General features: G+C 48.0%; 2 protein-coding genes and 1 long non-coding RNA gene across 19 annotated transcripts in view; 1 reads left to right on the forward strand and 2 right to left on the reverse strand.

The window, feature by feature from the left end:
- Nucleotides 1-2,519, reverse strand: part of CACNA1G (calcium voltage-gated channel subunit alpha1 G) — a 327,715-nt gene extending 325,196 nt beyond the window's left edge. For 5 of the 13 annotated variants that reach the window (XM_080993535.1, XM_080993533.1, XM_080993534.1 and 2 more), the window contains exon 1: nt 1,260-2,517. In XM_080993535.1, the coding sequence (XP_080849661.1) occupies nt 1,260-1,513 (254 nt within the window). In that variant the 5' untranslated portion in view covers nt 1,514-2,517. Of the gene's footprint in view, nt 1-1,259 lie in introns of all 13 variants that reach the window. The other 8 variants (XM_080993532.1, XM_080993526.1, XM_080993530.1 and 5 more) reach the window with 3 other exon arrangements.
- Nucleotides 2,520-6,956: 4,437 nt separating this feature from the next.
- The window catches only part of LOC308470662 (uncharacterized protein), a 103,784-nt gene continuing 97,382 nt past the window's right edge, over nt 6,957-13,358 (reverse strand). The window contains exons 5-7 of one of the 4 annotated variants that reach the window (XM_080994153.1): nt 12,620-12,770; nt 10,916-10,985; nt 6,957-7,075 (exon numbers count right to left, since the gene is read on the reverse strand). The gene's annotated coding sequence lies outside the window, so the exon portion shown is untranslated. The other 3 variants (XR_013982517.1, XR_013982518.1, XR_013982519.1) reach the window with 3 other exon arrangements.
- Nucleotides 6,961-13,358, forward strand: part of LOC308470715 — a 32,665-nt gene continuing 26,267 nt past the window's right edge. For both annotated transcript variants that reach the window (XR_013982589.1, XR_013982590.1), the window contains exons 1-2: nt 6,961-7,081; nt 9,317-9,464. This is a non-coding gene — a long non-coding RNA (uncharacterized lncRNA). The remainder of the gene's footprint in view (nt 7,082-9,316; nt 9,465-13,358) is intronic.

Consider the following 13,358-nt stretch of genomic DNA (forward strand, 5'->3'; position numbering starts at 1 on the left):
TGTGAGGCCAGAAGCTCAGGACACATTGTTATGTCTGGGTCTGAGGTGAGGGTGGGAGGTAGATTGCGTGTATAAATAAATAGATGGATTACATTCATACATGCCCAGTGACTTCCCTAAGGTTTGTTTCTCGTGGATGGGGGCACTTGTGTGTGTGTTGTCCTTTGAAATCATAGTTCTTTGGATCGGAAATACACAGGAAGAACAGAAAGGGGGGCAGGTTCCTGAAGATTAGGTCCCCCACCCTTCAAACTTCTCTTGCAACTGTACCCTCCGAGTTGATCATGCTATCGTAGCAACTGTCCGCCCAGCTTTCCTCCTGGGGAGAAGATAGACCTTTTTTAGGTGTTTTTGTAGCAGAGCAATCCAGGATTATCCATGTTAAGTTTTATTCCGGCTCTCATCTCCTCAGCTAAAAGATGAGAAGGAAAGCTTGCGGGGGGGGGGGCGGAGAGAGAGAGAGAGAGAGAGAGAGAGGGAGAGGGAGAGAGAGAGAGAGAGAGAAAAGGCAAGAGGGAATCAGAGCAAATCCGTCTCGGAGGGAGAGCGCGCGAGAGACCTGCTCTTGTTTCCTTCCCATAGTTCTTCTCTCCATTGAGAGTTACATATTGTTTCCATTTTCTAGTACTTTTCTGGAATTCCATGTTATGACTTCAGCCCCAGAGAAATCCCTGCCTAGTAGGGCAGGAAACATTGAGAAACCCCTTCAACAGATTCTGGAAAAACTTCCAAGTCATGAATTGGAGACAGACGTAGCAGAGAGACACAGAGACGGGGAGATCTCCACCAACACACACGCACATAAGAAAACACCACACACTACTTCTTTCCTGCCCTGTAGAAAAAGCTTCAAAAGTTTGGAAATCATCATAATATTTTTTCCCCCTATTTTTTTAAAAAAGGTAAGGCGCCTTGCATGCGACAGGCTGCCTCCTCTGGGAATAAACAGCTTTCTCCTCCCTCAATTATTTGCGTTGCATTTTGTCTACCCTCCCCCCCCCCAAAAAAAGCTTTTTGCAACAAATGGACTAGCTTGCAGACTGGTGGTCCAGAGGTCTTTATGGCGGCGGCAGCAACCCCCCACTCCCACCCGGGAAGACGCAACTTCTTGGGCTGCTGGGACGAGCGAGGAGAGGAAACTTCGCTTACCTTCAAGCTGCAGAGGGGAGGGCGGCTGCCCCGGCTTACCTTGGCCGCGCCGGCGGCGGCCACCTGCCCCTGTCACCTTGGGGGGTGGGGTGGGGGTGGAAAAAGGATATGGGTTGCACACGATCCTGAGGCACCAGCTCCTGGGTCGGCTGTGCTGGCTCAAATAGAAGAAGACGATCGGCGCGAGGGCCGGGTAAGGGAGCGCTTCGCCGTCCGAGTCCCCGCTGCCCGGGTCCTTCTCCTTGTCCCCGGGGACCGAGCGACCTCCATCTCCCGAGAGATCGTTAAGGCGGACGAAGGTCTTGGAGGCGCTGTCCTCCTCCGGGTCCTGCTCCTCGGCTGCTCGCGGTCCATCCTCGTCCATTCTCCGGCCACCAGACCCGGGTCGGACGAGCTGACCGAAGGAAAGAAGATGCGCCCCGGGAGAAGAGAGGCAGGGAGCGGGATGGGAGAGGGCAGGAGCTCCTTAGGCGTTAGGATGATGAGCCAGCCATGGGGCTGGTGGGGAAGAATCGCTGGCCATGGGGAGGATCGCGGTGTGGGGTGGCAGCGGGGTTGGCTCGGGAAAGGAAGGGGCTTCAGAAGCGGCGAGGGAGCCTCCTCCCCTCCCGCTGGGGCGGCTGCGTAAACCCCGCTCTCTCCATCGGGATCCAGACCGCAGCCGGCACGGGAGCTTCTCGTCACTTTTGGCGCCTTCTTTCTCCCCCAAGATCCTGAGGCAGCCGGGGAAGGAGGGCTGGGGGAAGGAGGGAGTCCCCGGTTAGCGGCGAGGAGGGTGGGAGCCGGTGCTCCGATGATCCACCCAGCTCCTCCGCGCTCCAACTCCGGGGCGCATTGCCGGGCGAGCGGGAAAGAGGAGAAGACGACGGAGATTGCTGCGGGGGGCGCCTCTTTCAGGTCCGGCTGAATGGGGAGACTCCGCTCCTACTCCTCCAGCCTCAGCATCCTCGTCGTGCCGGGGACTGCGCGGGGTATCCTAAGGGTTTGGAAGGGATCCAGAGAGGGTGGGGGGTGTCCAGGAGCCTCTCCTGTAGGTTGGGCTCCTCCCGCCCTCCGGGGGCTACTGGAGAGGGTGGGGAGGGGTGACACGAGGTTTGGGGCGAGGTGTGGGGTGGGGAAGAGCAGATGCAACGCGCGCGGAGCCGGAGCCGCAGGAAGGACGGTGAGGAGGGATGCTCCTCTTCGCCGCTGCCTCTGCCGGACGGGAGAAGCGAGCGAAAAAGCTGGGCGCTCCGAGCACCTCACAGCTGGATCCCTCACTCCAACTTCAAGCCGGAGCTCCGCCCCGGAGCCGCGGCGCCAGCCAATCCCGAGCCCCCTTCAGACCCTCCTCATTGGCCGCGGGAGGCAGCCATAAGAAAAAAGATACAGCCCGGGCGAGAACCACAGCTGGAAGCAGCCACAGTTAGCGGAGCGCCGCTAGGTACCCTCCCCTCCCGACTGCCTCAAGCGCCTTCATGGGGCGTGGAGAGCCAATGGGGTGCGCGGGTGGGGCAGAGCCCCTCTCGGATTGGCCCCTGAGCTGCCCAAGCACGGAGCCCGCTTCCACCACCGCCAGATCTCTTCCAGGAGGGCTGGGGCTTCCCTTTGAATGGTGCAGATCGGGGTCATTTCCCTTGCCCCAGATTGTGGGGTGGCGGCGGCGGCGGCGGCGGCAGAGGAGAGCCCCAGCTCGGCGCATAAACGAGGGCAGCCGAGCTTTCGGAGGCTTGCTGGAGGATTTGAGGGAGCGCAAAGAAAAGAGGGGAATGAGCGAGAGGCGATGGAACAAATGCGGACGAAGAGAGCAGGAGCAACTCGGCAGGAGAGAAAGCGAGAAGGACGGCCAAGAGCAGCCGATCGGGAGAGAGCTGTGAGCGCTGCTGCACCAGCGCAGTCCCTCGTGCCTCCCTCCTGCTCCAGGGGGTGGCGGGGACTGGACATGGCCGGAGGAGGAGGAGGAGGGCATCAGTCTGAACAAGGTGCCGCTGATCAAGGAGGCAAAGGGACGCATCCTGGCGGGGAACTAAGGAGGGGCACCAGGGTAGGATCCGCTCCAGGGCAAATCTGTGGGAGTTTCGCCCTCCCTTCTCTAGGCGCAAGGGGTCAGGTCAAAGCCATTTTCTAGACGGAAACTGCAGTGGCTCACTCCCTACCTGGAGACCAAACGCACAAATCTTGTTGTTTCTCTATGGTGAGAACGGTGTTCTCTGTACATGCCCAGAGGCATTGTACTGCTGTATTATAGCTGCACAGATAGCGGGAGACAAATAACCACAGCTGGTCTTGGAAGCGGTTCCTGCATTTGTGCCTGGAGACAACTTCGTGCATCTCTGTAGCAGAGGAGGAGGAGGATGGTCTGGTGGTCAAGGTTTCTGGCGAACATGCTACAAGTCAAGTCCACGGTATGAGTTAGGCAGTATAGCAGGACATATGTAGCCCCCACCTTCCCATCCTCAAACACCTTGGCATGGTTTTGCCTCTAGCCTGCCAGGCCAGGAAACACAGAAACACCTGAAAGCAGACAGGAAAATAGACCTGACTCTACTTCAGGTCCAAACAAGCCACAAAGTCCCATGCTGATAGCCTCTGCTAGTCCAAGAGGAACAGACTGGGGATTCACAGGATCAGCTGGAGGTGGTACAACCCAGAAGAGTGAATGTTGTGTGAAATCCCCAGACTAATTGGTACCTCAGTAATTCTCTCCCCCACCTGTCTCTCTCTCAGAGGCATTCCCGAGCGTGCCACACGTACACACTTCCAGTTCAAAACACATGCCAGTCACACACATTGCCAGAGCAGGGCAATGCCTTGAACCTTAGACTAGGACCAGGAAGATCAGAGTTCAAATCTCCACTTGGAGCTAACTGGGTGGCTTTGGGCCAGTCACACACTCTCTGAGCCTAACCTGCTTCACAAGTTCATTGTGAGGATTAAAGGTGGAGAAGAACCATTTCATCTGTTTATATATCGCTAAAGGTAAAGGGACCCCTGACCATTAGGTCCAGTCGTGGCCGACTCTGGGGTTGCAGCGCTCATCTTGCTTTACTGGCTGAGGGAGCCGGCGTACAGCATGACTAAGCCGCTTCTGGCAAACCAGAGCAGCGCACGGAAATGCCGTTTACCTTCCCACCGGAGTGGTACCTATTTATCTACTTGCACTTTGACGTGCTTTCTAACTGCTAGGTGGGCAGGAGCAGGGACTGAGCAACGGGAGCTCACCCTGTTGCGGGGATTCGAACCACTGACCTTCTGATCGGCAAGTCCTAGGCTCTGTGGTTTAACCCACAGCGCCACTCGCGTCCCACTAGTATTTATTAGTGGCGCACATAAAAATAAACCAAACGGACGGAATAAACCAAAAAATAAACCAAACAGACGGAAAACAGTAACAATTGATCATAAACCCGAGCTACCTCAGAATGCCTGCTGGAATAAGAAAGTCTTTGCTGTGTTTGCCTGGAGTTCAGTCTCTCTAATCTCAGTTGGGAGGGAGTTCCACAGGCTTGGGCTCGCAACACTGAATGCTCAGCTTCTGGTCCTTATGACTGTCTGTCTGAGCCATGGGAAAGTGTGCTCTCACCCTCAAATCTCAGTGATTGGGCAAGGTAATAATGGATCAGGTGGTCCGCGTGTGCCCCCTGAGCTTCCTAGGATGAAGTGTTGGGGGGGGGTGTTTACAAATGTAATAAATTGCCAAGATGCCTGTTCCGTCATTAGTAATACAGAGGTTATGGATTGGAGGAAAGGGCAAGTGTATGGGGAGATGGAGCACCCTGGTGTGCATTGCTCAGAAATGCCTTCCGCCCCCCTCCCCAAACACGCCATAGCTTTCAGCGCTCTGAGCTCCCTCCTCTGGCTCAGCCTCCGAAGATGACAGGATAAGGGCAGGATAAGGAAACAGCTGAACTAAGCAAAGATGTGAGCCCAAGGAGGGAATGCCACTTGAGAGGAACAAACGAAAAAAGATAGGCACATGGCTCAAGGAAAGAGACTCGATAAGGGAGGAAACAGCCTGGGGATATAAGAATCAAGCAGCAAGCAATAAGCAGGTCATCTGGCTGGTGGGTTTCTGATGTCTGGGTAGACAGGCGAGAGGCAGAGCAAAAGAAGTGTGGAATTAGCACTATCAGCAGAACAGAGAAGGGATTTAACAACAGGCGTTCAGGGAGAGCTGGTGAGGAAATGAAGTTTAAGGGATGCTGCTGGGGAGCCAAGAAGAGGAGATGTCAAGATCAAGAGCCTGCAGAGGAGCAGTCTTGAGAAGTTGCTACTATACAGGGAACTGGTGCAAGACATTAACCAGGGCGTATGTTTCTCAGGCTGTACAGAGTAAAATTGTCAACAAAAGACAAGGCTTGTTGATATATCACTTTAATTCAGCCCTGACCGCATCCAGACCATCCTAAAGTGGCCTGCAGGCTCTGGCCTTGTGTAACGTCAATACTTTAACTTAATCAGATGTGCTGTGTGTCAGATGGAGACGAGGGGTTATTCCAGATCTTGATGTATACACACGTCAAGAAAGTGTCAGACCAAAGTGTGGGCAATTTTAGTTGTGCAAATGTATCCTGGGACATCACAAAATTCTAGGCTTCACAAGACCGACATGGTCAGATTTCTGTGATTCCCCATAGCGTTAACCCCTCTCTAAATAGCTGCAGGGTAGTCCCGTCAGAGAATATGAATTGGTTTGCTGGGGTCTATCATGTAGTCACAGTGAATTTCTGAAGTACTTACAAGACATCATAAACTGGGCCACAGAAATTCAAAGGAAGTTTGCCAACTCAAGCTAATTTGATGAGAAGGAGTGTACTCCGCCAAGTCAAGTACAGAAGATGTCTCAAACTGCATCCTAGATTTACACTGTGGGTGACAAAGATGTGGCTCATGGGGCTACCAGTTGGCCATGCCCAATCTAAACACCCCTTTATCCACTGAAGGCTCTCAACAACCCTCCAAAATAGTTTGTTGGGCAAGTGCGTTGGAAATAGCTCCATCACAGGGATGGGGAGCCCATGGCTCACCTTCCAGTGTGGACCCCACATCTCCAGATGTGGCTTAACTCACATCATCCCTAGCCATTGGCTATGCTGGCTGGGGCTGACAGGAACCGGGGTCCAAGAATATCTGGAGGACCACTAGTTCTACATTGCTGATTTCAAGGCTTCCAGATAGTAAGGTAAAAGTAAAGGGACCCCTGACCATTAGGTCCAGTCATAACCGACTCTGGGGTTGCAGCGCTCATCTCACTTTACTGGCCGAGGGAGCCGGCGTACAGCTTCCGGGTCATGTGGCCAGCATGATTAAGCTGCTTCTGGCGAACCAAAGCAGTGCACGGAAACGCTGTTTACCTTCCCGCTGGAGCGGTACCTATTTATCTACTTGCACTTTGACGTGCTTTCAAACTGCTAGGTGGGCAGGAGCAGGGACCAAGCAACGGGAGCTCACCCCGTCGCAGGGATTCGAACCCCCGATCTTCTGATCGGCAAGTCCTAGGCTCTGTGGTTTAACCCACAGTGCCACCCGCATCCCAGATAGTACATGGATATAAATAGTATAAACTTTCTGTGCTGTTGCCTCTCCCTTGTTTCTAATGTGTTTATGCCACAGGGTGTGTGTGTGAGAGCTGCATCTTTACCTCTTGAATGCATCACTGGCCCTTCTCGACGAAGCTGAAGCTTAGGAGCAGACTGTGTGTTCCACCTCATGATTCAACTTTCACTTTGGCCACTTCCATTTTTGTCAGAAATTCGGAATCCATCTTCGTTTGCCATGGAGCTGGGCCAATGAATGTAACATTCTGTTTCCAACTTGTCCACAGCAGCGCAGGCTTTGGATCCAAGATCCCCTTGGCTTCCAGAACAGGGACACAGTGGAAGGAAATGTGAGGATGGACAGAAGGTTCTTCTTGCAGCTCTGCTTTGCCTCTCTTCAGCTGGGATTTCTGGAAGTAAGAAAGCTGTCTTGGTGGTTTCAGTCCAAATGTCAAATGAAGGGTGGGGGAGGGGGATCAGAGAGGCTTTGACAGCTGTAAATATATTAAAAGTCAATTAAGTATGCCACTCACTGCAGTTTAGTAGGCCCGGAAATCCAAAGTTTAAAAATTCAAGCGTCGAGTTAGCTAGCTAACTGGAATTATCAAGTCTTCTCATTGAACTACCAGATTATCGAAAACAGTGTGAGTGTGTTTAAAAGGCCCAAGTGCAGTTTTGTTAGCTTTTAATTCTAATTCTTGGGAACTGGGCAGGAGTGGATTTGTAATTCAGGCTAAAGGGGAGAGGTTGACAAATTCAATTTTAATTTCAATCCTACCCTAAAAGCCAGAAATTCAGGCTGGTTAGATGAAAACATGGCCAAGATTTGGATGCCTCCATTTCCATAAATACCGTATTTTCCGCACACCAGACCATAAGATGCACCTAATTTTTGGAGGAGGAAAACAAGAAAAAAAAATATTCTGAATCCCAGAAGCCAGAACAGCAAGAGGGATTGCTGTTCTGGCTTCTGCGATAGTCGCACGAAGCCTCTTCAGGGCAGTGGGATGAAGGCTCCCCCTGCCCTGAAGAGGCTTTGTGCGACTAAGCCAGAAGCTAGAACAGCGAGAGGGAGCGCTGCACAGTGATCTCTCTCGCTGTTCTGGCTTCTGGGATAGCTGCGCAGCCTGCATTCGCTCCATAAGACACACACACATTCCCCCTTACTTTTTAGGAGGGAAAAAGTGTGTCTTATAGAGCAAAAAATACGGTAAATGTATATTGGTTTGAGTGTTTCATGCCTGTGTTTTCATCACTTGGTGACTCCAGGGTCTAAGTGGTGGCTTTCATGAGTGAATGAGCCATCCTAGATCAAACACCACAGACAGAAGTGTCACATTATCAGAAACTTCAGGGCATGAATTGGAACTGGTGGGAAGTGGCCTACCTTAGTGAGCTACTGTGAACCATGTATTCACAGAGCTCTATTAACATCACTGTTTTTATTCTGTTTTAATTTTCTGTATTATTATTTATATTTAACTTTATATAAGCACATTCACACAGCTGTTTTTATTTTGCTTTCATTTAAGTTGCTTTTATTTATTTGTCAAGATTCTGGTTTTTATTTGTTTCATTTTTAAATTGCTCTGCTTGTTTAGTTTTTAAACAGAGAACGCTCCAACTCCGTGGTTTGTATATGGTGGAGAATTCAAGCATTTTTCTTCACTTCAGAATCTCACCATGACTGTGACAACCCCAGTCTAGATTTTTAAAGTAAGGTCTATAAGTACAGTTTAGATTTTTTTAAAGCATCCTTTTGTTTGGAGTCAACAATGCTCTGATGCAGACTGAATGGTTAAACGGGGTTTTTTTTTTTTTTTTGCAAGCCTTTTGTGGTATTTATAGGATATCAGATTAGGAGGGTTTTTCTCGTGTGTTTATTTTTGTCGTATGCTGCTTGACAAAATTTACGGAGTGACTTGCCAACTTTCCCTTATTTAAATTGTTCGTCACATGACACAACTAGGGCTACTTTCTTAAGAACGCTACACCAGGGCAATCCTATCAGTGCTTTCTCAATAGGGCTTATTCCCAGGAAGTTGCACATAGGGTTGCAGTCTTAAAGTGTTTGCATTCTCTCAGCCAGGAGCATCCGGTGGGGCGGGGTGGCAGCACTCACCTAGCCTCCCAGAAAGGGCATAGCTGTGGCTTATAGGGAAGGGGAGGCAGCAGGGTGGTTGGCACATTGCGAACACACCAACAGATCCAATATCATGCTCCCTCTACAACTCTTGCACCGCAGTGTCCTCTCTACCACCTCTCCCTCCCCACAACCTATAGCGACACACATGCTCGGAAGCCAGCTAAGTGCCATCGTCCCTCTGTGGTGGATGTTCCTGCTTCCAGGTCTATTCCTCACCAGGCAAAGGGACAGCCCTGTAAATAGGGTGGCTATTTGTGCATCATGGAAAAGGAGGAAATACATTAGCAAAACAGATATTTGCATTAAAAGGTGCTCATTAAGTGTATAGAGCATGGGTAAGCAAACTAAGGGCCAGGGGCCAATAGCCTTCTAAATCCAGCCTGCGGATGGTCCAAGAATCAACGTGTTTTTTACATGAGTAGAATGTGTCTTTTTATTTAAAATGCATCTCTGAGTTATTTGTGGGGCATAGGAATTCGTCCTTTTCTTCTTCTTCAAAATATAGTCCGGCCCCCCACAAGGTCTGAGGGATAGTGGACCGGTCCCCTTCTGAAAAGGTTTGCTGACCCCTGGTATACACTATAAACAGAAATGCAATATATCCCACCACATTGAAGAAGATTGTGGATCATACTGAAGAAGACCAAGAATAGGTGAGTTGTGTGTCCACTTAGTCTGCTGTCCAAATGCAGTTAAGTGTTGATGGGCAACATCCTTTCCCCATCGAAGTTATTTATTTTCAATCCAGACTTGAGCCAGTAGAAGAGAGAGCTTTCCTTTGGCAGCTCTTCAGATATAAGACTGTCCTCTGCAAAGCAGGACAACTGGCCACCCTAACTTTAAGAGGAGGCTGGATTGGAATGCTTGAGGAACAACATGTTTGCTAACCTTGGACATGCTCTACCAATGGGTATCGTTTCAAGAGGATGGGGATGAGATTAAGAGATTTCAGGTGTGTGCACAGACTCTGGCAAGCTGGAGAGATCCACAGCAAGGGTTTAAAAGAAGAACAGCCTCATTGGGCTGTGTTAGGGGGAAATGGCAAAAAAGTGCAATGCATTCCAGGAGCATTTGTTGTGATTTCATTTTCTGTCTCATACTAACTCAAGCAGTGCTATCTACACAGGTTAAACAGCCACAGCCACATCCTTTATTTGTGAAGGAAAGGGATTTGCAATTTTGGCACAAATAGTTATACAGGGCTCATTTAATTGCTTTATAAAAATAGTCACTTGGTGTGAAGAACCCAGTGAGCTGGTCTGAGAAATAAATCTTCCTGAACAAGAATCACATGTGGTCTAAAAAATATATAGGTGGTTAGACCACCCCAGAATGGTGTCCCTGTATCCAGACAAAAGTAGGTACTTTTGTTGAATGCATTGGGGGGGAGGGAAGATTGATTTCAAAGGACAAGGTATATATGAAGGAGATGGAGAGATGAATAGCAAGGCTAGAAATGAATCCCAGAGATTCTAGAGGGTTGCAATGCTGACTCTTCCTTCATACAAACACATACCTGCATTTCTTATGTATACGGTTAATGCTCACGGAAATGTTCAACTCAATCTTCACTATTTCTGCAGGATTTTCTCCTTTTAATCCTGCCAGTTCTAGTTTGGGTGTCTTTATTAATAATGAAATTCTGTAGTAAGGTTTGGAAAAAAAATCCATTTGCATAAGCTGAGTGCCATCTTAGATCAAGCATTTCTCATTGTGCACAAAGCAGATGGACGCAGCGGACAACTTGTGATCTGGCTTGCTTTGCAAAGTGATAATATAGAGGGGAACCTTTGTGTGTCATTTTGTTTGCTTCAAATCCATTTAAATAAAACATTTTTTTTAAAAAAACCCACACAGATGAAGCTCTGAGCCTCTAAAGTGGGTTACCAGATTATGTGCTATCGCCATTTTAATTACATTTTGTTCCTTTTAATTCGTACATTTCTGTCAAATTGCATTTCTTTCTGGGAACAGGAGAATTTTCCAGCAGAATAATGTGGGCAAGGGTGATATAATTTGCCATCAGGCATTGTTGAGAGTGCTTGAAAGTCTAGTGCATGCTGCTCATCAATATAGACTGGTCCTGTTAGAAGTCTCATCTTACCAGCTTGGCTGTCACTCTCAGGTGTCATTTTTAGAGATGGCCCTTAAACCAGTTTTTGCGTTTCTCATGTCTGTAAACTGAATGGAAAACTTAGGTTGACTAGCATGTACATTCAATTTTAAACACACACACACACACACACACACACACACACACCATTTCTAGAGTTCATTAAACCACCTCTGTAGATTGATGCATTCCAGATGAGAAGAGCTGGTCTATATGCCCACGTGATAATTTGCAAGAAGTTGCACATGTGGTACAGTCTACATAGGGTTGTATTACTTCAAAATGCACATAGGTTTGAATGCCTGACCACATTAAAAACAGCAGTGCCCTCCCTGCTTACACTGAAAGCTTTCTTCCATCATGCAAGCAGATTTTGCTGTAAAGAAGCACTTGATCATGTGTTTTTTTTAAATAAAAACACGCACATGTAGATCATCTCTAAAACGCTGGCATGGAAACACCCTAACACAAACATAGTGAAATTACATTGCCCAATCAAACACCAAATTACTCAGTTTGTACCAGTCTGAACACCATGAGAGGCATGCCCAGTGTTGGAGCACATCCCAGATTCAATTTTCAGCATCTCCATTCAAAATGTTCTCTGTCGTAAGTGATGTAAAATGAAGACTTTTGCCTGAGATCCCAGAATTCAATTGCTTAGAATTCAGAGAGCAGGGCAAGGTGGCCTCAGCTAATACTCTGGGCACAGGTCTTGTGCAACCGCAAAAGCTACTTCTCTACCAAAAGGAGGAGGAGGACAGGAGAAAGCAAATGTCTTACAGGATCAAGGAGAAGTGTTAACTTAGGATGACATGAGCATTTCACTCCACATCATTTCTTGCTTCTTTGAGCATAATAGTTGAGACCCTTATCCTAGATATACGATAAGTAAGAAGATTAGAGGATAGAAGCATCTCTTTTCATGACAGCTGCCTTCCCAGGAGAACACTGACACGGGCAGCAATCGGGGTTGAACAAACACAGAACCTCACAATGGGGACATATTTGTGTGTGTGTGTGTGGCTACATGCAGGACAAAGCAGAGAACTCATCTTCCCTAAAGCTTCTCCATGTTGCCGATGCAAATTAGATAAAAGATGCTAAGCTACCTTTCCTCCAGGGAGGAGAATCAAGCACTATCCTTGATTATGTTGGTGTGTGAAGAATAGCTGAAGACTGGAGATGGTCCATGATTTCAGACATAAACAAAACTGATGACCAGACAATGCCCATCCTAACCATCTATATGGGTCAGCAGTGATTTGAGGAACATATCTAAAGCAAATTGGGTGCGCAATACCTGTGTGCCACAATAAGCGACAATAATCACCACAATAAGAGACAGTTTCTGTGCACTTGAGGTATGCACACCTTCTACAAGGGCCTCATCTAATCAGGAGTTTGTGAGTGGAACAAGAGGAAAATGCCAATGATGATTACTGTGATATGGAAAATCTTTTGTTATTTTATTTGCACTGTGGCCAAGGCTTGTGCTTCATTCCTGAGCTTATCTAAGTGTGAATTCCCTGCTGCTTTCCCCCACATTGCAATTAGCTGGGAATCTGTGCAGGCATCTCGCTGCACTAAAACGCTGCAAACAATTTTGAGGAGGTCAACGTTTTCCCAAGTGAATATACTGCACTTCAAAAGTGTTTATCTGAATCGAAAACATGAGAACAGGATATATATCACCTCTTAGTTGAAACCACTCTCAACTCCTTTTTCTGCTTCAGCCCCTGCCTCATTTCAAGAAGGTGAAACTTGCCGCTTCTTAATTCTTTCTGACTGTAGTTGTGGGGATATGCACAAACCTGCGTTTTCCTGAAATGAGCCCCAATGGATTCTATGATGGGAAGACAAAAGAAAGAAGGTTTTTAAAATGCTCATTCTTTAAATTTATTTTGCAACTATTCATTACAGTCACATTCAAAAGTACAAAAGAAACAAATAAAAGGAAAAACACAAAAGGACTGACTTACAAGAAATTCCACTTGCGAGGCAGCAAATATTATGCATGTACAGTATATACCCAACAGACTATAGCACATTTTGTCCCCTTCCAAACAGATTCCGGTGGACACAAAAAATGACAAAATCTTATTCCATAATTTTTAGTATTGGGCAAGAACCATGGTCTTTGATTGGGTGAATTGTCATACTGAATAAAGTCATGCCAAACAGCAAGACTCTGGACTGATCTGACATTTCAGTACCCAGAAATGGTGAGTTAATTACTCCATGACCTCAATACCCAAAATTTTATGTGCCACTTCCCAAATTGAGTTTGGAGTAGTGGGGAGCACTAAAACCCAAGGCATAAGGTTTTGCAGTTGTCACCAGACTTCTTTTTTATTTTATTTTAAGGAAAGGTCCCTGGATGAAGGCAGAAACCAGAGCATACCACAGTCACCTGGAGACTGTCCTATGGCCT

Source organism: Podarcis pityusensis (genome assembly GCF_964106645.2).
Source record: "Podarcis pityusensis genome assembly, chromosome: 2".
Lineage (NCBI taxonomy): Eukaryota > Metazoa > Chordata > Lepidosauria > Squamata > Lacertidae > Podarcis > Podarcis pityusensis.